Source organism: Malaya genurostris, chromosome 3, assembly GCF_030247185.1.
Source record: "Malaya genurostris strain Urasoe2022 chromosome 3, Malgen_1.1, whole genome shotgun sequence".
In the NCBI taxonomy this organism is placed as follows: domain Eukaryota; kingdom Metazoa; phylum Arthropoda; class Insecta; order Diptera; family Culicidae; genus Malaya; species Malaya genurostris.
The window spans coordinates 213,430,885-213,458,870 of NC_080572.1; the positions used below are offsets into that span (position 1 = coordinate 213,430,885).

A 27,986-nucleotide genomic window follows, 5' to 3' on the forward strand; every position below is an offset into this window, starting at 1 on the left:
TTTAAAATTCAAAACTCATTTTTTTTTGTAATTTCTCGCTAATAAAGAAAGCTGAATTATTTTCCAGTGCACGTATTACCTCGAATATAATTTGTTTGTGTTTGTTTCGCTCTTATTTGCCAACTACATCAATATTTCAAAATTAAGACGCTAAGCGTATAGAATTACTTGTATACTTGATAAATGAACGATATTCGTAGCTAACATAACACCCCAAATGAAACTATAACACTTTTTTTTATTCAAATCAGTTGTTTTTATATTGAGATTGTTCAACCTATAAAGTTAGTATAGTTTCTGTGCTTAGCTTGTTTTAAATAAACATTAATATCATAGATATGGTTAAATAAATAATTGCTATTTATTAGCTCTTTGTTATCAATAACTTACCGATCACAATGAACAGATTGCAATTATTGCTTGTACACAGCATAACCACTTCGAATTATTGAATTATTTACAATGTTAAGGCGTAAAGTTGTCTTAAACCAGACCCTGTCAGCTTGGAGCGATCTCAATCTTCAGTTCAGCAACGCCATCGCACGGCGTCTCATTCAACATGTCATGTCAATTGTATGGGTGCACAGCCCTGCTATTTTGGCGCGCACGAATTTGACATTTCTCTCCTCTACTTCTATGTATGAGGTTCGATGCGGGCTCACCTGAGGGCGACATGCTCGCAAAAAAGGATGTTGCCAATGATTTGTTCGGGAAATGTGAGAGCTGGATATCTTGTTAATATGATGTCTTTGCTTAAACTTAGGTTAACTGTTATCAGTACTCAACGGGAAATCAAATTAAAAATAGACTGACTAAACTAATAGCAGAAATAAGTTGTTTCGAAATAAACACCGCAGAGACAAAACCTGTAACTTTTTCTATTATGTCTGGATCCGTTTACCCGGTGGATACGTCGAGTTGGTTTTTGATTGACCATTCAAAGAGTTATTTATATTTCATTCATTTATTAATTTCATTTATATAAGTTTCATAATATTTTACATCTTTTTGTAATTGTAATAACAAAACACAACATTTCAACCATTTAGTTGAGGAATGCACCTCGAGTAATCCAAAGTTTAGATAAATGGAAATGATTTGACAACTTGAAAGTACGCCCGATCCGCAAGGGAGAACAAAATTGTATCTGGGGTTGTTTCGTTTTTTCTATCTTAATTAGTCATAATCTTGGTCTCGTTAATAGTTAAAATAACAGAAATTATAACTCAATTTAACTTAGGTGATAACAAAATTGTTACAAACCTTGATATGTAAATATCAATATTATATCTAAATTTGTTACAAATTTAGTACGAATTATTAGCTGTTATTACCCATTTTTTGGGGGGAAAGGCTTTACCTTGCAATTCTAAAAATAGATTTCGCGAAGAGAGATGAAATTGCATACCTTTAGGCGATTTGATTTGCCATAAAAAAGTCATCCACAGGTAAGCGACTGGTTCCGAACCGGGAAGTTTTGAGTTGCCAACATACGCTACGATTGCATCGGGGCATGAGAACCAACTGATGTTGGAAGGATATATTGGCATCATATAATAACTAGTGTAAGTCCATGTTACTACAAAAATAATCTATAGCTCTTCTCGCTCCCTCTTTCGTTGTTCCCTTCCAACCGGCATATGAATGACAAAGGGGCTATTTTAGAACTATGAGCAAGCTTTCTTTTGGTATTAAAGAAAAGTTGTGAATCAACGGAAATGACTAAATTCAGTGAAACAAAACTACCTTATAGAATCTGAGGAAATTAACTAATGAATGATAGTTTTTCAGCTTTTTCTTCTTTGTACCAAGAGGCCCGAGTTTCCAATAACATTCGAATCAGTTCGCTCGTTCAGTTGAAGTAGTGAATTTTCTGTCGGTGTGTGTGTGTCGTATGTGTATGTGTATTCGAATCGATTTTCGTAAATTTATATTAGAATAAAAATTCGTTTGAAAGACAGTGAAAAATCAGAAGAAGTGTATATAACATCCATTCGAGTAGCAAGTTTTTATGATTGATCATCTACCAATTGCCTAGTCCCATTAGTTTGCGATATCCGCAGCCAGAAGCCCAGCAAGTAATGTTCAAAAACCATCAAAATTGAGCTTTCATTTTGGTTTGATTATTAGATATCTACTTAGATTGACTCACCGAAAAATGATTCAAATGGATAATCTCATAATGCGGGTCGGTTGCTTTAAGCTCTAATGGCAAATTTGGAATCCCAGTTCGTGGATCCAAATTGGAAGTAATCGAAGTACTACGAAATGAGGCTATCATAAATTTATCAGATATGGATAGATTGAACTTTTCAAATCGAAGGTATTATGGTGCGATAAATCGTTTTTGTCTGATTCATGATTTAGGCCCGTACCCAGGATTTCTTTCCAGAAGGGGCCCAATAATTAAAAATAATTTTACCGAAGATTGCTTATGTACCGAATTCTCGGTGTGCCCTTTACGGGTGTTAAACTTAAAACTTTTTCATTTGAACTGATATTACATTACATTTCATTACGTTTACTGTCTTGTAATTTGTGTAACACATGTCTGAGATCTTCTAAATAATTATATATCTGTTTTTGATTTAGGGAGGGGCCAGGGGCTGAGTTCAGATTTTGGTTTTGAGCTTAGTTTAGATTTTGTTTTCCGTTTATTGCAGCGTCACTTTTGAATACGTTTTGAAATTTTTTACACTTATCACTCTGTGTTTTCGGAAACAAAAATCGGTCACCGATAATCCACTTTTTCCAATATTTTTAGTCGAGTCTTAGAGCTTTTGCCTTACCTTTCTTTGTTCCTGAGAGAAAACGGGAAAAATCATCTTGAAGAATATTTATTTTCAATTTAAAATTAATATTTGAATAAAAACTTTACACAATTTAAGTAGGAATTACTTAGGAACGTTCTCACATTTAAAATTTAGGCCGTCATTTTGAAATCAAATATCAAATTATTGTTTTCAAAAGCATCTTTAGGAATGTGAAATTGGTTACTGCTGTTTATTGAAGTATAGCATTTTTCGGGTTGAAAGTCAAAAATATGATCGACAAAAGTGTTTGAACTATCTGAAATATAACGGCCCTTAATATAATATCTAGACTTGCTATAATCTTAATAAAATCTGAATGTTTGCTTCTGATTGGGAATCATATTTATAACATAATGAGATATAAATATCAGGATCATATATAATTTTGATAGAATCCTGTTATGCTCTGTTGATCGGGACTGAACAAGTTCCATGTGCACTCCTCTGGATGGAGAAAACAACAACTCTGTATGTTCTGAATAATTTAAGAAACTTGAAAACAATTTTATTCCGATAAATTAAAAAGCATCGAGTACTCCATGTTTTGTTATTCTGTGGAGAAATTGTGGATAGATAATTCTGTTTCATTGATTTTTGAAATTTGACCAATTTGTTCCTTTGTACAAATGATGCAATTACTTGTTAATTGTTACTTCAAAGATATTACCTTTATTGTCATAGATTCGTTTACTTATATATCCTATTCTCTCCTAGCCTAGCTAATTGATTCATACAGTTAGGATCTCTGAGAATCCGGGAGGAGGAGTTAGAACGCGCAGTGTAAATCGGGTTTAACCAATGTGACTCGTTGTATCGTGTCGGCCATTGTATATTTTGCGGGTAAGAGAGTGAGTAAAGCTTCTTGATGAGCGTGAGTAGGTGTGATACGGAGAGGAGAGGGCGATAGCATGTTCGGTTATTCTCGTGAGTGTCGGTTTGAATTAGTGTGTGTTCTTGAGTTACTGTTATTCAAGGTCGTGTTGACTTGTATCGATTGTGGGACATGAGGGACGGGAAGAAGAGGGGAGTGACACAGGCTGTTATGTTTTTGTGTTCTGTTTTGTTTCTATGACATAACGATTTGAAACTTGATGCTTCCTTGGTTCTGTAGTCGAATTTTATGACCACGGCGTTTTTCGCTGGGTCACCGGAAAGTACAAGTGTTGACATTTTAGTTGGCTTCATGTAGGTAATGTTTTTATTTTATGTAGGTTTCTAGATTTTCGTGGAAGGGTGCTTCTACGGGTTTTTGTTAAGTGCGTGTGGGGTGTGTCAAAGAATTATTTTCAAATATTCATATTACATGATCTGGGATGTGTGAGGAGATTTAGTGTTAAAGGCTCATATTACACCTTTTTTAGGTTTGGTGTTGATTGCGTGGTCGTTGGAAAAATCAGTCATACTAATACGTGATCCATAGTGACATGTTCTTATTTGCCATTTGCCTTATTTTTCTGTTAACAATGCGATTCTTCGAGGTACCGAAAAAAAATCTTTTACTACTGACTCTACATTAACATTAGGTTAGGGGAGGTGTTGGAACCCCGGAATAACCCCCGTCATTCGCTTAACACAGACAAAACGATTTGAGCTTCAAGTAACTCGAAAATTATAGTATTGAAGAATGCAGGAATTCAAAGTTTGTCCAACAGCAAATGTTTTAACTCGGAGTCTCTGTGTTAGTTAGTGTGCTTGAATTCACATTTTAATTATCAGAATTAGGCTTAAAAAAAAACTTAAAGATATATAGCGGTCTGAATGAGTCAACATAAATTTCCAACCTTGAATTGCACACTACCATTTGGAGAATTTTCAGATACTGTTCACACATTCTTTTTGAAAACACGAACATGTCATGAAATTGTTAAGATATAATAGAATCAACTTTCTTTGGAAAAAATTTGCTGCCACTAGCGCCACTGGGTGTATGAGTTTCTAACTAATATGATTTTCATAATCTAGACCGCTACATTCCGAACATTTTTATAGAAGACAAAGTCACTCTAAATCTTTTAGTTTTCGCACAAGAGCATAATTTTGATATTGAAAGTTGTAACATAGCAAGCACACTATTTCCATCTGATTGAGTAACTCCGAAATATACTTTTAACTTGTTAATAAACATTGAGTCTCTCGAAAGTTGTTTGAAGATTCAGAATGCTAATATACTCGCGATATTCAATGTTCAAACTGTTTTTTTTCTATTGTAAACATATGAATTAATTCATGCTCTTTTCAAAGCGCCCCTGGTGAATCAGTTCTGAACAAATTTTCTGTAAAATTACAACAAATTTGCCGAAGATCATATAGCTCTATCTGTTGACCGAAGCGAGATAACCGGTTACAGGGCTCAGTCGAAATCTCATATGCTCTGGGTCCCGTTTATTGCGGATTCGCTTTTTACGTCCCCGGTGAACCGCGTTATATGAGACCCCTCTGTATTTGATAGTATCATTCTTAGGCTTTCAACAGTACAAAAGCTCGAACTGAGTACAAAAAGTTTTGATTATGTACAGAGTTGGCTGTTTTGTCATAGGTATATTCTGAGCAGTAAATAATAGGTGAATAAATAAGTGGTTTACCTTTCCAAAGGGTGTAGCCGGGTATGCATATAAAAGCTGCCCCCAAACAGAAATTAAGTTGTCGCTATTGGTGATGATTTTCCCATAATTATAACTTTTTAACTGCCATATATGTGAAGTTAGGGTGGTTCTTCTGAATTTCATTTTATTCAATTTTTTCGAAAAACCTCTTTCGCAAAAAAAAATAATCAGGAATATTTTAGGCATTATAGAAAACCTTTCTGAGATTTTTCTGAAATTTTCAAAATGTATTTCAGGTGAAAAAAAATGTTCAAAATTTTCAAAATGTTTTTATTCTCACTTGCAGTTTTGATACCACTCTAGATTTTATATAAAAAATAAATCATTTATGAGTACATTACACTGTATTTTTTCAGATTTACGATGAATATGGACGGGTATAACATCAGACTTTATAAAAATCATTCGAAAAACTATGCGTCTCCATCAAGTTTTCATCAGATGGAGAAGCATGGTATTAATGGCTCTGAAATCTTACATCAGTCGCCTTCACGCCGCTACAACTTGAGTTCAGGTCGTGGGTATTGACGCAATTAATAATGATAAAAGAATTTCATTGATTTACCACGCAATAATTTAGAGAACGCAATAATGAATATGTGTGTCAGCGGTAGGGATGGTACTCGGAAGGCAAATTATCGATACCAAGGATATCGGGATACCGAAATTTCGGGTATCGATACAAGGTATCAAAAGGCAATAAAGTATCGATACTTGTTAGTATCAATTGATACTTGAGCAACAAACGTTTGAAAAACAGAAAGAAATTATGAATTTTACAGGTGATAAATTTTTACAAACGATACAATTTATAGCTACTTAACGTGTCAAATGACGCAATATTCCATTTGGACAGAATTTTACAGGCTCCGAGTGTAATTTATACTCGGCTACCAAGTGCCGCTGTCTGGATTTAAATGTATCAATTATACTTTCGGCAGATATGTGCTTCTGTTGGTGAATTGATTAAATGACAAGCTTTGTGATCTAATGTTTCTCGGTTCAAGTCGCGCTATTGCCCATCATGTTTTTTTGTTTTATTACACTATAATACATTGCATTACATTACATTCGATTCGAAGTCATGTAATTTTCATGTTCATGTTGGAATTCATAGCGGGAGCGACCAGTGAGGGAAACATGAATCAGAACTAATGAATTGATAAATATTTTGTTTATAAAATACTGAACTTATAAGTAATTTTTCTAACATTTATTGTATTCAAATCAACACAGAGAAAAATATTTTGTGAATTTACATCTATTTTCATGCACATATTTAGAGCAGGTAATTAAACATAAATTTACTTTACAATTCTGTAGGTTTCAATAGAATTTAATTGCAAACTAAGCGTCAATTGAAAGATACAGTTATATTCATTGAAAATTCAATGCAATCCAATTTAGTTTTGCATCGATGAAGGTTTTCAATAAAAATCTCGATTCAACCCATGTCTATTCCATGTTACTATTGATTTACATGTCGTGTAAATTTCATTATTTCTTTCTGTGAATGTAAGTACACAGTAGATAACTTTAGTAACTTATTTTTACTATATTTAGTGAAAGCTCTGAGTAATATTAAAAGCCCTGAACTCAAGTTGTAGATGGAAACGTGTGGTATTTAGTTCTAAGGGCATGTGATATATGATTTGATTTCGAATTCGATTCGAAGTCATGTAATATTCAAACCACACAATTCTACATGTTCTTGAATATAAATTTGTGTGGAATATGACGCTCCAATTAAGTGCATCTTATAAGATGTAAAATAACCAGAATTTTTTGAACTGTGAAATAAAATATGATTGTCGGCTGTGACTGTACAGAAAGGTGTTTCCACACAGCAAAAAAAGTGTTGTAACGATCTCAATGGGATTACCAATCGAGGTGAAATAAAATTAGATGTACTAAACATCAAATGCAATAATTTTCTGTATTAAGTAGATTACATCGTATTAACTGAATACGCAGACGATTCTGATAGAAAATTACGCATCTTTTCGTGTAATATTACAACCTTTAGAACTTGTTTGTGATATAACATTAAAATTGCTGCACATCACTACTAACTACTGATGTGCAACGATTACGATATAATATCACAACAATCTTGGTGTCGTTCTGAAGGTTGTAATATTACGCGAAAAGATGCATAATTTCATATCAGAATAATATACAGTATTCAGTAAGGGTGATGTAGCAAACTCAATACATTACTTCGATGCAATAATGTGTGATTTATCTGCGATATTTATTGAAACCAGAAATTTTTGGCATTTAATGTTCAGTACGTCTAGATTTTTCCACATCAATTGATAATTACATCCAGATTGCGGAATTTCCATTCCGCCACTTTGTGTTGATTTCATATTTCAAATAATTTCTCAACAATTTTCATGTCATTACCTTTATGTCGATAGACGAATACTACACTAAAAGCCAATTCCTATTACTATTACACTGAAGTCTTTTTTATGCGAATTTACGTACCGCATAGAAAAATGCATAAAAAAACCGCATAACTCTGAAAATTCGCATAAAAAATAACCGCATAACTCTGAAACTTCACATAAAAAAACCGCATAACTCTAAAAATTCGCATAAAAAAACCGCATAACTCTGAAATTTCCCAAAAAAACCGCATTCGCACAAAAAATGTCGCGTAAAAAAGACCTCAGTGTATTCCATCGCTATTAGGCACACTGAAAGAGAGTGCAATGAGCGTGAAAATTTGAAATGATTGAATCCTCTGAGAGTATGACCTTTATGTGCGTGTTTTGCACATTGCACTCTCTTTCAGCGCACCTATGGGACGAAGCGAGACGTCATACCAACACGTGCGCGAGTTTGGCGCTTCGTTGAAGCGAAGAAATGAAAATGTTCCGTTGGAGGCGGGTATAGCGTAAAGCCTTTTTCGCAGCCCACCTGGGTTCGATTCCCAACCCCACACATACGGTTGGAAAGTTTTTCTGACCCGAAGAGGCAAATGACCTTAAGGTTAAAGCCTCTATACATGAAACAAAAAAACAGTTCCCTCGTGATGGGAATTGACTTCAATCTGTTGCGATACTGTAAGTATCGAGACCAAAAGTATCGATAATAATAGTATTGCTCTGATGCGATATCGATACCAAAATACCCGATTCATAAAAGAAAGTATCGATACCTCAAAGTATCGACTCGGTATCGGACATCCCTAGCCAGCGGACGGTTGGAATTCATAACGGGAGCGACCAGTAAGGGAAACATGAATCAGAACTAATGAATTGATAAATATTTTATTTTATAATATACTGAACTTATAAGTGATTTTTCTAACATTTATTGTATTCAAATCAATGTAAGTACACAGCAGATAACTTTAGTCACTTATTTTCATTATTATAGTGAAAGCTCTGAGTAATATTAAAAGCCCTGAACTCAAGTTATAGATGGAAACGCGTGGTATTTAGTTCTTAGGGCATCTGATATAAGATTTTAGAACTAAAAACCATGCGTCTCCATCTGATGATAATTTGATGGGGACGCATGGTTTTTCGTTTGATTTATTTGTTTTTGAAAAGTCTGATATTATACCCGTCCACATTTTCAAAAATCTGAAAAAATACAGCGTAATGTACTCATAAATGATTTATTTTCGATGTAAAATCTAGAGTGGTACTAAAATTGTAAGTGTGAATAAAAAAATTAAAAATTTTGATCATTTTTTTTTACATGAAATGCATTTTGAAAAATTATGAAAAAATTAGAAAGGTTTCCCATGATTCCTAAAATAATCCTGAATCCTGAAAAGTGAAAACACATTTTTTGCTATACAGGTTTTTGAAAAAATTAAATATAATGAAAATCAGATGAACCATCTGTGAAGTTAACAAATATGGCAGTTAAAGAGTTGAAATTTTGGCAAAATCATCTCCAATACAAAACCTTTCAAACAGCTTATATCCAATTATTATCTGTTTGGGGGCAGTTTTTATATGCATACCCGGCTACACCATTTAACGGTTGTTTGGCAAAGTGATCACCAAGTAGAAATTCGCCTTCGGATGCGCTTTGACCAACCCAGCAAACGCTTATGGGCTCTTGCGTTCTAGCTTGCATATAATGGTGTTTTTAACATATTTTTACTTGTATGCTTTACACGGCCTTTTTGAAAAAGTTAGTACTAGCTTGCTGTGCTTCATTTTCAAGTATCTAAATAAACGCAACGCATGTGCTACCCTGTTGTAAGGCACATTCTCTGATTACATCCAAATTCAAGCGCCTACTGCAACATTACGTTTTTGAAAGGAGAATTATATTTCATTTTTTAAGCCTACTCTGACATGAATTCATTCCTATACAAAACAATAATCACTCTTTCACATGCCGACACTGTATCTGTAATTGAGTACGGTTCAACGTGCACCGGAAATAGAACTCCTCTTTCTGGTGATTGCAAATCGAATTACGTAAACCATCTTTACAGTTTTTGTTCTGTGAAAACGCGAATGGGAAACTTAAATGAATTAAATCATCGACAACCACTTAAAACATAGAAACATCTAAATCAATGGAAGGATGATGTGTATGCATTGAGAAGAGTCGACAACGAACCAATGTACAGTTACACAAAATGAAAACGACAAGCAAATACAACACACAGTTACAGATGAGTTTGTTTGTAGCAAATATCGAACACATTGAACAACAGTATAGTACACAAATCACTACACAGTTTGTCAAACGATAAGGATACTGGGACGGGAGATTGCGGATGGGAGTAGCGCAACTTCAACTGACCATTCATTCTGCTTTGATTTGATATGTTGCCTCGGAGCTGGTGTGATCAAGTTCTCGGAAGTTTGCTTGAATTGAACGAGGAAAGGGTTTTCATTCATACGATGGTGCACATGAGAAACGAACAAAAAAACAAAGGCTCCCAATATTTTCCCCTACTACCACTAGAGTAAGGAATTGTAGCACAGTCGGGTCTTCCATTTGGTATTATCTTTTTTTCTACTAATATTTTAATAGTTATGACATCGGTAAAAGTTCGATAGTTTGGTATACGAACTATCAAGATCCTATGATTTATCATAATTATAGAGAAAATTCGGTACCAAGATATGGTTCAATCGGAGACCCGACTGTAGCCCTGCATTGATTGGCCAACTGTGGGAGGGAAATTTGTTTTTCTACTCCCGGCAATTTGTACAGATTATTATCGTGTCGAACATAAATTTGAATATCTGGAGTAATGCTTGCCCGCAGCCTCGAAGAGACATTTCGGGAAGAGGAAGGGCAAGTAGAAACTTCGGAAAAAGGAACAAATGAGAAAACTTTAAACTGAAGGTGTTAAGCTGGGAAAATATAGAAAGGATAACGACCAAATAACACGGAGATCAAACACAAGTTTGTTGTTGAAAGAAACAGAGTGAAATAGAGACAAAACCTTTTTCCGGAACTAAAGATACATCATCGAGTAGGGGCAAGTAAGATGGGGGAAAGGTGTTTTTTTTCGTTTGAGAAAAAAAAGGGAAAATTGTTGAGAAGTTGAAGGTGTTTGTTTACCGCGACATTTGCCACCTCGCTTGCGGGTGTTGGTAGAGCTCCCAACTCCACGCTATCGTTTTCATAGCTGTAATGATTGTGTCCAGTGTCGTTCTCTTCGTCGTCGTAACTGGAGTCGTCATTACTGGATGCGTATTTGGAGGTTTTGCAAAATTTCGACAACAATTTGTTGTGATTTCTGAGCGCCGGAATGTCCAGATAGAGCAACTGTTTCTGGTGCTCCAGTTGACGCTCGAGATACTTGGTCATATTGTCATCGCTCAGATGGTCGCTCGGATGCGGCGAGTTGTTAGCGGTGGTGGATCTACTACTTCTAATTGCAGATATGTGACATGATACAAGCAATATGGCGGCAGATCTAGCCGCACCTGTACGCGAGGTTGACACCAAGACACCTTTGGAACCGTGCAGAGGAGCACTGGACGGCCGTCGATTGCCATAGGAACCGATGGAGCCGCTAGATCGTTGGCTGGAACGCGACGAAGGCCTTGCCGACTGTATTGTCAATGGAATCCCTGTTGTTTGTTGGAGTTTCGTGGTTGAATTGTTTTGTGTTGTTTGAGCGAGTATAATTTTTTTAGTGTTGTTTGTTATTGATGGTAGTAAGGCGCAGTTCCGAGGAGAAAAGATAGAATAGAAAAAAGATAAGCGTACGTACAAGATTAGAATCTAAGAAATATTTTATGACATTCTATTTTATTTTCAAGAATGAACACATGGGACATGCAAATGTAAAATATACAGCTTACTTTTATATCGCATTATAAGAAAGGAATATAATAAAAATTAAAGCAATATATCTGACCAGCGCACAGTGGTTCAAAAGCGCAATTTCACGCTCTTAATTGATAACTCATAGGATCGTGGTTTTTGAGATACAGTATCTTCAGAAAAGTTGCTCAGAATGACAGACGCCATCTTTTGGCAAATTTTGTTTATGTGATTAATCCCCCTAAAAGTGAGATAAAAATTTTATTTCAGCTCAGGGCCAACATAGGAGATAAGTTACTTCGACAAAGTTGTGCAAAAAGTTATTTCAAACAAGTTTACTGAAGGTACTATTCCCGTAACTTGAGTATAATTCAAGATATAATGTATTTTCTGAAAAGGGTTTCCAAAAACCAGTTTTTGTAAGAAGACATATATATTTTCAATTTATATGAGTTTTTCATGTTATACAAAGTTTTTCATCTTTAAAAACTACACAACTTTCTCGAACATACTGTGCTGCTATCATTTCAGTTTAATGAAATAGAGCAATTTTTCATGTTTTTTTACACAAAATTCTAACTTGTCTATTATCAAAAGGCGCAGGAAGGCGCAGATGAGACTACTTACATATTAAACTGCTTCAAAAGAGCTTTCATACCGTGGTTGAATTACTCGTCTGCGATCGTCTGCAGGCGAGATATGTTCTTTTCAAATATCCTTGTCCTTGACATTTGCAATGATAAGGTTCATTGTATTTGAGATCAGATTTCAGTATATATTCATTACTATGGTACTTGCCACAAAATATTTTTTTTTGTGCACATTGAAGTCTATAAATTGAATCGTTTAGTAACTGTTTTGTCACGACTTTTAAAAAAGTCATCATCAAATCGAACTAGGTTATGTCATCTTCTGGTAGAGAAAAGTATGATCAAAACTCATTTTTTAGTTATTTGTATTTATTTTATGATAGCTGACAATGTTCTTAACCAGCTAAAAGACTCTTAGCATCGTTCGACAAATTCTTCTTGGACTGTTTTGGCCATTCACGAATATTTGTAACCAAAGGATCCGATGAAACTAATTACCAATTCATGGGATCCCGATTCGTAAGTGATCTGGATTGCTCGCGTGTATAATACTCCCGACATCTTTATAAAAGAAACTTCTTAATCATTATGAACAGTACAATATAGCAAGCGATTATCGATCTCCACTTTAATTGATGAATAGAGGATATTTATCCGCAGAGCTTTTCTATAGAAAAAAAACTTATCAAAAAATGACATAACGTAATTCGACATGATAATTGCCTTTTTTCAAAGTCGTGGCTTCTTATATACCTTTTAAAAAACGTCGGACAGTTAGTTTCAAAAAACCGTCTGTAATTATTACTAAACTTTTTTATGTGTAGACTTCGATGTCCATAAAAACCTTTTATTGTGAGAGTTTCCATGGTAACGAATATATACTGAACTCTGATCTGATATACAATAAACTTTATCATTGCAAATGTCAAGGACAAGGATATTTGAAAAGAACATATCTCGCCTGCAGACGATCGCAGACGAGTAATTCAACCACGGTATGAAAGCTCTTTTGAAGCAGTTTAATATGTAAGTAGTCTCATCTGCGCCTTCCTGCGCCTTTTGATAATAGACAAGTTAGAATTTTATGTAAAAAAACATGAAAAATTGCTCTATTTCATTAAACTGAAATGATAGCAGCACAGTATGTTCGAGAAAGTTGTGTAGTTTTTAAAGATGAAAAACTTTGTATAACATGAAAAACTCATATAAATTGAAAATATATATGTCTTCTTACAAAAACTGGTTTTTGAAAACCCTTTTCAGAAAATACATTATATCTTGAATTATACTCAAGTTACGGGAATAGTACCTTCAGCAAACTTGTTTGAAATAACTTTTTGCACAACTTTGTCGAAGTAACTTATCTCCTATGTTGGCCCTGAGCTAAAATAAAATTTTTATCTCACTTTTAGGGGGATTAATCACATAAACAAAATTTGCCAAAAGATGGCGTCTATCATTCTGAGCAACTTTTCTGAAGATAATGTATCTCATAAACCACGATCCTATGAGTTATCAATTAAGAGCGTGAAATTGCGCTTTTGAACCACTGTGCAGCGGCTGTACAATTTTTTTCTTGGTATTTCGTGTTTAGTTAGGTTGTATATATGCAATAAATGATCTATCAACGTTTACTGTACACCCCAGTATTTGAACACCGTTAGTTAGTTAGTTGTATGTACACTTTCGAATAAAATTATAAGAACAAATATTTTGACTAGATTCTGAGCTCATACAGGGCTGCCGTAATTATTTTTGGCTATTTTTCGGAAATCTGTATTATAGTAGAGCCAAATGTCATACTATTAGGTTAACAGATAATTTAGCAGGATTGATTTAACTGATCTTCACCACCTTCAAAGGAAATGTCTGATAATCTCGTGGACCGCAATTAATTTTATTCTGGATCATACTTCCGGTTCCGGAATTACAGGGTAGTCTATGTAATAACATTGAAAAAAAATATATTACTCAATTCTCTCAAAAATTCATCCTCGGTTTCTGGAAATAGTAGAAAAACACTCAAAAATAAAGCAAAGCAAAGTCTCGACACTACATTCCTTTTGTGGAATTTGGCCTTACTGTTTCAATAGACTTCGCAGTCGATTCATAGCGTACAGATTCATTGTATGGCTAGTACTGCGATCCTACTTACACTAATGCCGTTTTTCCTTGAAAAACACTGGTGGCGTGGATTGCTCTGGGTTTGCACTTTCGAGTAAAAGTGCATTTTTTATGGTGTTTTATTGTCATTTTTCGCTTGAAAGTGCAAAACCAGAGCAATCCACGCCACCAGTGTTTTTCCATGAAAAACGCCTTAAGAACGCCTTCCAGGTCGGGGCTTGAACATACGACAACTGGCTTGTAAAGCAAGCGCCCTATGCATTGAACCACCAACCCGGGTCACTTCATTTTCTTAGAAATTCTTACAAACTTAGATTCAAATTAAAGGTCTTAATATTTCCACAAATGATTTTGATTGATGAAAAACCTATTTTAATCCACCTAGAGGTGACAAAATCTAAAAATTAAAACATTTTTGTATCAAATTTAATATAAAACCCTTCCTAATCCACCTAGTAAAGTGATAATGTCTTTCTCTTGCCCTTTAAATAGTCTCTTTAAAACATTTATAAGATTCTATCCTCCTCGGCTATTAGTATGGTGAGTTTATCAAATAATCTAATACACGAATTTCGCGCTCGAACTCTATCAAATGATGGCAGCACCAACTTAGATTATAATGAAACTTTATGTACATGAAAACTTTGTCACAAAAAGCCAATTTGCATACTTTATTTTTCCAAAACTGATCTAAACTGTTTTTTGAAAAGAGCTATTTTCTTTACCATTTTGCCTATCTCATATAGAAAGGCTACACAATCACTGTGATTGTCGTCTTTTGAACAGAGGCCCGGAGGGTATGTGTGTATATATGTATGTATGTATGTATGTTTGTATGTGTGTATGTGACAAATAATATCACTCGATTTTCTTAGAGATGGCTGAACCGATTTTCACAAATTTAGATTCAAACGAAAGGTGTTATGCTCACTATTGAGTTTTATCTTTATCCGACCTCCGGTTCCGGAATTGCAAGGCAATATGTGCAAATCTATGAGAAAATGTGCACTCAATATACTTGGAAATTTCTAAACCGATTCCTTTGAACTAAGATGTAAATGAAAGGTCTTGAAATTCTTTAAAACGTCTTCGAAAGGTTGACTCGGATCCGACTTTTGGTTTCGGTATCACAGCGAGATAAGCGAAAAAATTTTGAGGTGGTGCAAATTTTTATGAAATTTACTGGCAAATCCATCTACTTAGCAGACCTTGTTAGTTAGTGGATATATAAATCTACCTTGGGACTACTTGTCACCGGATTCCACTTCCGACGCACCGATAATAGTGAATAAAAGCTCCAAAAATGGAACTCACTTCGGTTTCAACGGTTAAACCGTTTTTCACAAAACATAATTCAAATTAAAGCTCTCATTGTTTTAAAAAAACACTGTGCGATTTCATCCAGATCCGGCTTCCGGTTCCGAAATTAATGGGCAATCAGTATCAAAACTCTCAAACTGTCATACAAAATGATGCAAAACCGGTATGCATCGGTACGTGCTGGTACGAAAGAAGAAAACGTCACCAGTTAACATTCAACGTGCTTTCAATTTCGTGTAGCCTGCAGGGTTTCCACATTTAAATCTATATTAACTTGACATAACTTTTTACAAATTGAAAAGGTGATGGTAGTTTATACCAAAGAAAGGTTTGATTTTAATCAAGTTTTAAAAAAATCTTCACAGAATCTTCTAGTGATTTTTTGGAAAATATAAGTAATATGAGAAAGCCATTACTACACCACTAGGTGGAGAAAAAAAGGTTTTTTTTTAAATTGCTATAGTTGAATATTGACAATTAACCTGGATTGGCGGTTCAATGCATACGGCGATGGTCTTACAAGCCAGTTGTCATATGTTCGAGCCCCGACCTGAATCCTTATAGTGTCAGTAGGATCGTAGTACTAGCCATGCAATGATTCTGTACGTTAAGAATCGGTTGTGAAATCTGTTGAAACAGAAAGCCCAAATTCCAATGTAATGTAATGCCAAGATTTTGCTTTTTGAATATTTACAATCCTCCTAATCCTGCTGGTGCACTTATCCGTTCAAAATGAGCCGCTAAACAGACGTAAATGTTCACTCTACTTTGAAGGCCACGATTTAAACTATTAAGCCGGAACTCAATGTCTGTTCTAATGCCGCGGACGAAAGCAAAATTTGGAACATTTACGTGTACTTAGCGATTCATGTTGAACTGCTAAGTGCACCAGCAGTTCAATATGAACTGCTACTACACTGATGAGTCAAAGACGAACGTAAATACAAAATGAAAAAGGTTATGTGCAACTTTGCATAAAGCGGTCAGTGCACAGTGGTCCGGATTCACAATTTAGGGAGACAAAAACATTTGTGGCTTAGCCTTATACTTTAGAGCTATGATGTCTTCAGAACAAATGATTGGTAAAAGATAAGCCATATTTTGAAGCATATGGTATTAGGGTGGTTCTAATTATTAGGGTGAACAAAAAATTATTTTCTGTATGTGTTGAGATAGAGGACTGCATTCTTCGGCAAAATTGTAGGAAAACTTATATCAAGCAACTTTGCCGAAAACATTATTTTAGTATCTCTAACGGTTTTAGTGTTACAGCTATTTTAATAGAGCAACTTAGGGTGTTCCTAAAAATCAGATTTTTTGCTCTAGCTTTCTTAATTTTCACTTCTCGATTTTGGTGTCTTTGAATATCTTTTAGAGTTTGTTGAAACCAATTTTTTTCATGGCTAGCGCATTCAGGTAGTTTTTGTTGGCAGTTTAGCTTTTATCCAAATACGAAATGGGCTGTTTTTGGAAATCGACATACAGTTTTTTAAATCTATTTTGTTCAGTGTATGAATTCATCGATTCAATTTTTGCTATATTTTTAATTGAAAACTTGACTGATTTTGAATAAAAACACTAATACAACACTTTTTTGTAAGATTTATCATTATTCAACTAAAGTCATTCAAAAAGAAAATGGTAAGAAAACTTGTAGTAGCCAATGTTAGCTCTCGTTTGTCGAACTGCGCACAAAGTAAATCTGCCACATGCTTGTGTGCCGTTACCTACAGCGCTAACGATCCGCACCGTGTCGTGGCACCCATGAAGTTGGACGTCGTATGGATTAGTGACGACACTTATTCTGATTGAATATCAATTTTATAACATCAAATTAATGTATATGAGGAAACGCAATTAAATATTTGCTTGATTCTATGTAGAGGAACTGTTGGTGAATTTCACACACTTGTTTGAATCGAAAGCCGCACTGCGAACGGAGCAAACAATAAACATAAATAGAAAAAAAAAGTGCGGTTCTAACGGCTACAAAAACAACAATGTATAGAATTTTAAGGTTGAATACTTCATTTCGGATTATGATTTTCCATTTTTCGGGTCGAAGTAATGTATTTTTCTGTTACTCTTGTAATCGCGGAGTTCATTTCAGGCTTTCAGATGGTGGTATTTTCTACGATGTTGATATGCCGTTGGCTGGCTTTATTTGCATTCGTTTGGTGCGAATTTCGCCCAGCAAAAAGTGCACAACCTATCAAATTATTTGAAATTAGCAATGAACTGGTGATTTTTACCTTTGATTTGCAAAGAGAGTAATCTTTGTAATTCTCTAGATAGTATTTAGAGCCATTAGAAAGGCTGATTTTGTATAATGCTTCCCATCGTTGTCCCCTTTTCGTTTCCTTTTCCTCCAATGCAAACGACCAGAAGCTGGATGATGCAATCACTTTTGTTTTAAGCGAAACGCACACTGCGAATGTCGGACAGAAGATATGCTCACAGAAAAACTAGTTGTTGATTTTCTGCGTTTAGGATTGAGGAACAGAACCTCATATTTGTCATTGACTGAAGCATCAGTTGAGTAATGCCGGGAGTAGTTTCATTTTCTTATAGTTGATGGCGGTCTGCGCACTCTTTTTCTATTCGTTTAGTGAAAGAATTAGAGATAATACTCAAAAAAGTCATTAAGAAAACAAATCTGGAGTAATTTTGTTACCCTTTCGTGTTGTGAAATTTTGAAAATACACACAGGTGAGCATAGTAAGGAAAGACGTAGCCCTATGTCAAAAATCAGTTTAGACAAGAAAGAGTGTTGTTAGAAAAGTTTTTCTTCTTTGAAAGTGCCTATCTTGCAATGTACAAACGATCAACGATCAACCAATGAAAAATGTGCAGTTTGTCGGTTACGTCACTTATACTAATTTAAATCCAGAACTGGAAGTAATAACCATTTGATTTTCGAACTTTGAAATTAAATAGCAGCTTTCAAGCGAGCCTAAGTATGTTCAAATCGGCTCTGCCATCGCTGAGATAATCGAGCGACAAAAAACAAAGTGTTTTATCGGTTACGTCACTTATACCATTATATCTCCGGAACCGGAAGTGACAGCCAATGGGAACTGTCAAACGAGCCTAAGCTTGTTAAAATCGGTTCAGTCATTTCCGAGCAAATCGAGCGGTAAAAATCGTTTAAAAGTGCACACACAGACATTCTACGATCTTGTCGAGCTGAGTCGAATGAATCTATCAATTCGACTCAGCTCAACGCGATCGGCACATTTTTTAAGGTTTTCTCTCCACATAATTTTCTCGGAGATGGCTGAATCGATTTTAGCAAACTTAGGCTCACTTAAAAGCTACTGTTGAGTTGTGCATCATGTTTGAAGATCAAGTGGCTGTCACTTCCGGTTCCGTAGATGTGCTGGTATAAGTGACATGATCGACAAAACGATTTTTTTTCTTTGCAAAATTTTTTCGAAGATGGCTGAACCGATTCCTACAATCTTAAGCAACTATTGGGTTGTGAATCAAGTTCGAAGATCAAGTGGCTTTCACTTCCGGCTCCGGAGATATAATGGTATAAGTGACGTAACCGACAAAACACTTTGTTTTTTATCGCTCAATTCGATGGCTGAGCCGATTTGAACATGCTTAGGCTCGCTTGAAAGCTACTATTTAATTTTAAAATTCGAAAATCAAATGGTTATTACTTCCAGTTCTGCATATAAAATAGTATAAGAGACGTAACCGACAAACTGCACGTTTACGTTTGGTTTCGAAAATGATGTGGAATATGAGACGTAAACCTTGAGTCACGCTTTTATGAGCTAACCGAAATAAACTCAATAAATTTGTGTTTAGGAAAATTTTCGATGGAATATCTGAAAAGTTTACCAAAACCAAAAACATACAGACCTTTGAGAAACTTTTATCTATCGGCGGGGTGAAAATGGCTGGTAAATTCGAAGGATTTTCCGAGTGTTATCAAAAACAGCTCTGAAAATTGAGGATTCTTGTGATCTTTCAAAATTATTTAGAAAAATAATGCGAAGACATGAAACTTTTTTTTCAAATAAACCTTTTCATGGAAGTACTAAATGAAATACAAATTATTTATCAACGATGCGGATTCTCTTCAATTCATTGAAAAACTGATCTTATTTTGTAGAAAACGTAAACTTTACAAAACTTGCAATCGTAGCAAAATAATTTGTAGTACTTATACATTTTAAATGCCTTTCACCATGCATTTTCGTCAAATCTGGATACTTTTCGAAAATACCACATGGCACCGTATTCATTAGAATCTAAGCTTGTAAGAATCGGCTCAGCCATCTTTGACAATACGAAGTGAGCTCCATTTTAGAGTTTAGTGATGTATTTTCTTTCCTGTAAGTAGTAAAACTAGTTTTTTTTCAAATCAAATAATCTGATCTGCACAATTGAAGGATAATACGACTCGTTCAAAAGACTTTGTTCGTGTATTCTGTGTCAATGTCATGTCAATATACGATGTTATATAATTGCAAGAATCGTACAAAAATACTTTAATAGCAAAAGAAAATTTTCCCTGCTCGGTTTTTTGCATTCGAAGTTTTTGGGCAGACTGTCGCTGCGACGAAGCATGGTTTGCGGCCAACAAATTACATCGTTTACGTCCGAAACATCAGAAAACCACTTCGGCGTTTCCACTTCCAATAGAGTTTACTGAAAAAGTTTAAATTCAACTGCTGGGTGCAGATAGCAGTCAAAGTTTAGCACTGATCGGCCGAAGACGAATCACGAATTAAAATGAATGTTGGCTGATTTGATACGGGCAGGCCGATTCTTGATGCGTCCAGCACCAACAGTCGGCCTAAAAGCTTTGAGTGTAAGAACATTTTTATTCGGTTTTGCAATAAAAGTATTGTTGCACGATTCATGCAATTTTTGTGCGACTCTAGCAATGTTTTCTAACAACTTTGAAATTCAAAATCCAAGTCCGGTTGTTTTTTGTGTGCAATATTTTTTTGTCCAGTTTTTGCATTCAAAAACAATAATCCAGGTTTTCAAACTAACTTGCTTTTATTCTACTTTTGCATTAATTGAATGTTTCCTCTACCAAACAGTAAAGCTTGATCCATTTAGAATTGGAACAAACTTTTGCTCATATTGTGGTGCTCCTGGTGGACGGATTTGGAAGTTCTTGGCACCCATGTGTCGGGAATTTTGTCAGCTTCACGTATGATTTTTGACATTCCACAAATCGACTGTACTTTGTGAACAATCAACATGGAAGCCGAAAGAAGGGGAAAAATTGTGCACAGTTATTTGGAAAATCCATTGTGATCTTCATCTAGGCTAGCTAAATAGCTGAAATTGCCCAGAAATACCGTATGGCGCGTTATCAAACGGTATAAGGAAACATTGACGACGATTCGGAAGCCTCAAGCCAATCGTCGGAGTTGAACTCTCGTCCGGAAATTGCGTGGTAAGTTTTTGAAGACGATTAAGAGGAATCCTAATCTGTCGGACCGTGATTTGGCCAGAAAATTCGGTGCTGCCCATAGTACCGTGAGGAGAACTCGATTCCGGGAAGGAATCAAGTCATATTGAGCTAGCAAACAGCCAAATCAGACCATAAAACAGAATAGTGTGGTCAACACTGAAGAATTTATAAGTTTCTTCTATGGCTGGCTGGGGTCCAACGATAAAAACCGATTATTTTGCGATTAGATTTCATTTGAACACTTCTTCTTATCATGATGCCAAGACAGTGAACATGATAAAAATAGTCCTGTGGTTAACAACATAACCAACGTGTGCTGCTGTCGATTACAGGTTTCTTCATGGCAGATTGAAAATTCAAGTCTCAAGTCTAGGCTCACTATTAAAAATGTATTTACGTGAACATCGCAGAATGGGTGCAAATGACAAATTCACAAGGCATGATTGTTATTGAGTTGTAGTTAAACTAATATTCAAATGTTTTGTGTTTCCGTTTGGTATAACGGAAATAATTGAAAGTCATTAGCTTTGAACTAATTAATTGCGAGATTTTGAAACGGTCCCTATACTGAAATATCGTGCTCATGCCAAAATTTGAAACATATATTTATGTTAACGGCAAAGAGTCAAAACGACAGCCAAAGTATAGAGATAATTAGGATGATCATAAATTATACTTTATGGCGAATATTCTCTGCATGCTTCCGAACATCCTGCAGTAAATACAACTGATCACCACCACGATTATAATACCGCCTGGCCTAATTCGAAAATTTCCTGCACCAATCTGTAAATTGCACAACCGCGTTTGTAGAATTTATGATGAAATAAAATTTACATGGCAGCTTCCTCTTTACCAATCAAACAAAAATAATCAAAGAAGAAGGACAAGAAAAGGAAGGAGAAATGAAAATTCAGAACGATGGTTTCCGTTTCCATACCTGTATCACTGTTGTACAAAATTGGTGGCGCTAGGTTGGCATCGCCGAAATGTCGAGGTCGAGGATATTTCGTTTTGCTAAATAAATGCAGCACCATGCAAATGAGACCGGCTAGCACAGCAATGCCACTGGTGACACCGAATAGTGTCGGAAGATCCGCAGTTATAACAGCCAAATCTGAAATGAAACAGGACCGGAAGGGTAAACAGGAAACGCTTGTGTTTGGGTGATTTGCGAGACGAGCGAAACAAATAAAGAATGCATTGAAGTTTGCAGCATCGGGTGGCACACCGGTGTTAGACAGGGATTCGATATGTTGTACCTTTGTTTCGGTAGGGATTAGACTTGCAATCCCCTTCTGGGTTAGCTGAGTCGCCACATCGCCACATTCGAATACACACTTACCTTGCGTGCAGAAGACACGTTTGGTTGGTTTGGAATAGCTAACGGAGTGGAAACCGGGTGCACACTGGCAGATGGCGTTGTGACTAATCTGGACGCAGAGCGCGTGTTCGTCGTTGTAGATGCAGGTCTGGTCGTAGAAGCATTGATCCCCTAATTTTTTGGCTGTCCTCATCGGTTGGTTTTGAAGCGTCGGTGTCGCAATGAGGAATGAAAAAGAAAAGAAACAATATTGAAAGGATATTTGATTGTAAGAATATTTCCATAAAAGAATTCTTTCCTATGCCTCATCAAGATTTTGGGAATTGGTTTCAAAACATACTGAATGTTCGAGGAAATGTTGTATTTTCAAGCGAGCATATTGTATAATAAACCATAAATTTATCATGTTCCTAGTTCTATATATTTGGATTGTTTCACCAAGTTATTATTTCTCAAAAGCGTGCGATTTTTAACAAGAGTTACATTCAATTTTCAGCTGTTTCCAACCTTCAAAAGATACCTGTCAAAATTGAGCGACATTCTTATGTTTAGTCCACCAGTTACAGAGATTTAACTGACACTAATCTTGATAAATCAGAGATTCGAGTGACACTAATCATTTCAAAAGGTCAGGTCAACTAGTTTGAAAAGTGCTACGGGGACTTTTCTCCATCAAAATCAATAGTTTGTCGGTGTTATGCAGAGATTTAACGTTCTCGTATTGACACTGCTGAAAACCGGCCAAATGAGGTAATTACAAATGAAATTTCGCGCAAAATCGTTTTTTAAAACCGTAAATCAAAATTGCATGAGATGGTTGACATCTTAAAGATATCATACGGCAGTGTGTACATTAGAGTTGGGTAAAAGAGTTCATTTCAAAGAACCATTCAGAACTGGATAGTTCTACCGAAAGAACTAGTTCTCCTGAGCCGTTCATTAATTTAACATAGTAATCGTTCACTTTTCACTGATAAAATTGCTGTAATATATCTCCTTAAACCAAAATAAATTACAATCGAAATGAAAATAAATAAAAATGTTTGCTCATATATATATATAAATGCTTCCACTTTAAATGACTCACTTTGTGTAATCATGATTATGTCAAATCGAGATCAGTAAAGATCGAAATTCTAAAAGAATTCACCACTCATTCGAACGGAAATGATTGATGTAGAAAATCGTTTCTGATGTGATCAGTAAAAGTGTACAGAGGAGTGAGTTAATTAGTGAATTTGATAATTTTTTTCTAATATGAGTATTGAAAGATGATGCCTTCAAACGGCTGAACTAAAGTTAAGCATTGATAATTTTAATCAATTTATATAAGCTTGGGTACTCCAATGCTTTCGGGAATTTAAAGATACGTAGGTTGTTAGTTATGTATTTAGCCTTGGCAGCACTAAGTGTTGCCCGGCCCTTCCGTCTCCTTTAAAAAAATTGACATTTTAACATTCTGTCATTTTAGCTCTATTTGATTTGTTTACAGTGAGTTGAAAGTTTTACCTCAGCAAAAAATGGAATTGAATCGTAAACATTTTCGTACAATTCCGTCGTGGATTATCAAGACAAGAGCGCTTCAATCAACTAAGTTCGACTTTTGGCTATGTAGCACCATCCGATGCGACTGTAAAAACCTGGTATAACGAATGCAATCACGGTTGTAGTTCAGTTGTATCGTCAAAACATGGATTTACTCATATGTTCAATCACAAATCATGTTATGCAGCAGATTAATTTACCCTATTTACCTTGAATATAGGAAGTAACAGGAGAGTAGGATTTTACTACATCAATACGAACGGGCCATTCCAACGTTGCCCTTGCTGTGTGTTTGAAACATGTCAAATCCTGCGCTCCTGTTACTAAATTAAATTCATACTAAATTGCGTTTTGTTAGGTTTAATCACGAAGCGATGGAACAGCTGTACCGCGCAAATGACACACGGAAGTTCTATAAGAAGGTGAACCGCTCACGTAGAGGCTACACGCCACAGGCCAAAATGTGCAGAGATACCAGTGGTAACATTCTCACGAACGAACGTGAGGTGATCGACAGGTGGAAGCAGTACTATGACGAGCATCTGAATCCTACAATTGTTTAAGAAAATTAATTTGCATATACACGCGGTGGAAACAATACATTGTAGAAAGGATAACAATTGAGTATTAGATACAAGTTGCAGCTATCCAAGTTTATTAGGAGATTATTTGTAGAAGAAATCGGAGCCCTGGCCAACGTGCGCATCCAACTTATTCATCCCGGTCGTGCAAGAAGGAAGGATGTCTGTTGCATAGCAAAGCTACCTAAGAAAACGAGAGGGTGGTCGAATGCGGTGGCAAGTCGAAGACAAAGGGGACCGTGGACCCATCAAGGTGTCGGAAATATGAACACAAGAGCTAGTAAATCGGAAGAAGGTGTAGACTCGGTATTGGGGACCATAGCAACGAGTTGAAGTAAAACGCAGTCAACACAGTTAAAGACGATGCGCGGGTGCACCACAACAGTCCAAAGTGCTATCCCGTGTTTGACACGAAATAAGACTAGAAGGAAGTGAACGCAGTCGGCAGCGTTGAGAATGATCTGCGCGGGGGTGCCACAACAATACAAGGTACTACCCCGTGTTTCACTCAGTGGGCATCATCAAAGCTCAACTGAGTGCCATGAACAAGCATAGAAAATTCAATGATCATTGTTAAATCCAACACGAGAAAGCAACCACGAAACCAGACGAAACATTTTTGAAGATACGTTAGAAGCCTCAACACATCGTGCAGGATAATACAGTAGTTTCTATGACATCTAAAACTCAAACGAAACAGCGATTAATTATTAAACTATGGTCAACAAACCGGAGGATACTAACCGAGGTGTTTGATTATGAAAACCCAGGCGAGAAGAACGAGCTATTATGGAGCAAACGACACGGCACCCAGAGTCCGAGACTAGCAACCGTTCGATCACCCCACAGATAAGGTACAGACAAAAGTGACTACAAGGCGGCACTGGGACTGGAATGGAAGCACACGCTACGGCATTAGGGAAGCTAACTTCATTAAATATTTAAATGTAAGAAAGTAATATGTAACAAATGAATATGCACAGTTTAAAAAAAAAAACAAAAATTATTAATCTTTTGTAACGGCAATCTTAAGGCTAAAAGTTTTACATTCCGATAACACAACCTTTTGATTTACTACCCGCGCGATCAACTTGATGGTATCATCAAGCTCAGTAAGTAAGGGGGCATGCAACAGCCCTAATTTTATCATAGATCAATATCAGGCCGAAATCTTATCATAAAGATCTTACAACAACCATATTTCATTATACCTTAGCTAGTACAGATAATATATCAGTAAAGTTATTGAAGTGTTCACGGCTGCCTGTTTTCACATATTGCATCAGTCCGTAAAAACTGTACCACTGAGTGAGGAAAACATGTTCAGACAAGTTAATTGCATATATTCATAGCAATGTGGTAGTTAGGCAACCCAAGAATGCCCAGTATGAATTATTTAGGGCTATGAATTATTTAGGGCTTCTTTACACAAATACGCCGGAAAAGAACATTTCGCAGTTAAGAGTTGGCAGTGAGTTCCAGATATGTGTAAAGCTGGAATATATGTATAGCTTATGGTTAGGTAGTTATATTTTAAGTATAAAAAGGATGTTTATGGAATTTATCAGGGCTTTTTAATTCAACTGTTGAGAGTAATGCTCCATGGGCGACCGAGTAACACCGTAATCAAACTTGGACTCCATTACTCGTGATAAAGCAGTAATTAAGGCAAGAAGCAAAGTTTAGCGTAGAAGTTAGGTCAGGCACAAAATTTATGTGCTTCAGGGAAAGTGTTGTAATATAGTGTACAATGCAAAAAAAGAAGTGAATATAAGTGAAGTTTACGGGTTAGAAGAAAACGTCTCGACACTTCGTTTCATTGAAAGAAATACCCCTCTCGCCGCTCGGTTAAGTGTTTACAGGCGAAGCATAAGATACAGAGAACGGCACAGCGAGGAATAACAAAGCCGCGGGCAATGACCAGTTACCAGGTGAGCTGCTCAAACATGGAGCAGAGGCACAGGCTACAGCGCTGCACAAGATGATTTCTAAGATTTGGGAGAAGGAGATTCTACCGCACGAATGGATGTATGGAGTGGAATGTCTCGTCTACAAAAATGGCGAAAAGCTGGATTGTTGCAATTACCGCGTAATCACATTGCTGAACGCCGCCTATAAGGTACTCTCCCAAATCCTTTGCCGTCGTCTATCACCAATAGCTAAGGAATTCGTAGGGCCGTACCAAGCGGGATTTACTGGAGCTCGCGCCACTACGGATCACATATTCGCGATAAGACAAGTTCTCCAGAAGTGTCGTGAATACAACGTACCCACGCATCACCTATTCATTGACTTCAAAGCGGCATACGACACAATCGATCAAGAACAGCTATGGCAGATAATGCACGAATACGGTTTCCCGGATAAACTGACGCGATTGGTCAAAGCAACGATGGATAGAGTGATGTGATACGTCCGAGTATCTGGGACGCTTTCGAGTCCCTTCGAATCTCGGAGAGGGCTACGGCAAGGTGATGGACTCTCTTGTATCTTATTCAATATTGCCTTGGAAGGTGTGATTCGATCGACACGAGTGGCACAATCTTCCGAAAGTCCGTACAACTTTTTGACTGACGACCATCTACAAAACCGGTTATTCGCTATGGCCACGAGACCTGGACTATGTTGGCAGAGGACCAACGAGCCCTCAGTGTTTTCCAAAGAAAGGTACTGAGGACCATCTATGGCGGAGTGCAGATGGAAGACGGAACGTGGAGACGGCGTATGAATCACGAATTTCAACAACTGCTAGGAGAACCACCCATCGTAGGGACAGCTAAAATCGGACGTCTACGATGGGCTGGGCATGTCATAAGGATGTCGGATGACAGCACAGTTAAAATGGTTCTTGAATCTAATCCGACTGGTACAAGAAGAAGATGAGCGCAGCGAGCAAGGTGGATCGATCAAGTGGAGGGTGATCTCAGAAGCATCCGTGCCTTGAGTGGCTGGCGACGAGCAGCCGTGGACCGAGTTATGCGGAGACGTATGCTTGATTCAGCAAAGAACACACCAGAACTATAGCTGTTAGGTAAGGTAAGGTAGGTTTAATATAAATACTGCATGCTTCATCATCAGCATCAACCAGCTGGAAGTAAAACAAAGTCTTTGTCGCTATAATCACTCTTTGGTGTGAAATATTTTTCTACCAATTTTGCGTATTGCTATTGAATAGTGAAGGCTGTCAAATTGAAAACATCAATGTGATAACGATCCAAACTAATTATTTCATAAAACCTACATCTAGTATTTATTTTATTGTGAATCGAACAACCCTTTGCGAAATCGAACACGGGGTTTATCAAACGACAATTTACGAATTGGGCAATGTTCCCCCATTTTGAGCACCTTCACGCATTGACACAAATTATCG

General features: G+C 36.3%; 1 protein-coding gene across 7 annotated transcripts in view; it reads right to left on the reverse strand.

The window, feature by feature from the left end:
- The window catches only part of LOC131437009 (uncharacterized), a 118,685-nt gene that overhangs the window by 26,939 nt on the left and 63,760 nt on the right, over positions 1-27,986 (reverse strand). For 3 of the 7 annotated variants that reach the window (XM_058606040.1, XM_058606039.1, XM_058606041.1), the window contains exons 4-7: positions 22,509-22,670; positions 22,104-22,280; positions 10,973-11,487; positions 10,202-10,266 (exon numbers count right to left, since the gene is read on the reverse strand). In XM_058606040.1, coding sequence (XP_058462023.1) covers positions 10,202-10,266; positions 10,973-11,487; positions 22,104-22,280; positions 22,509-22,670 — 919 coding nt within the window. The remainder of the gene's footprint in view (positions 1-10,201; positions 10,267-10,972; positions 11,488-22,103; positions 22,281-22,508; positions 22,671-27,986) is intronic. The other 4 variants (XM_058606045.1, XM_058606044.1, XM_058606042.1 and 1 more) reach the window with 4 other exon arrangements.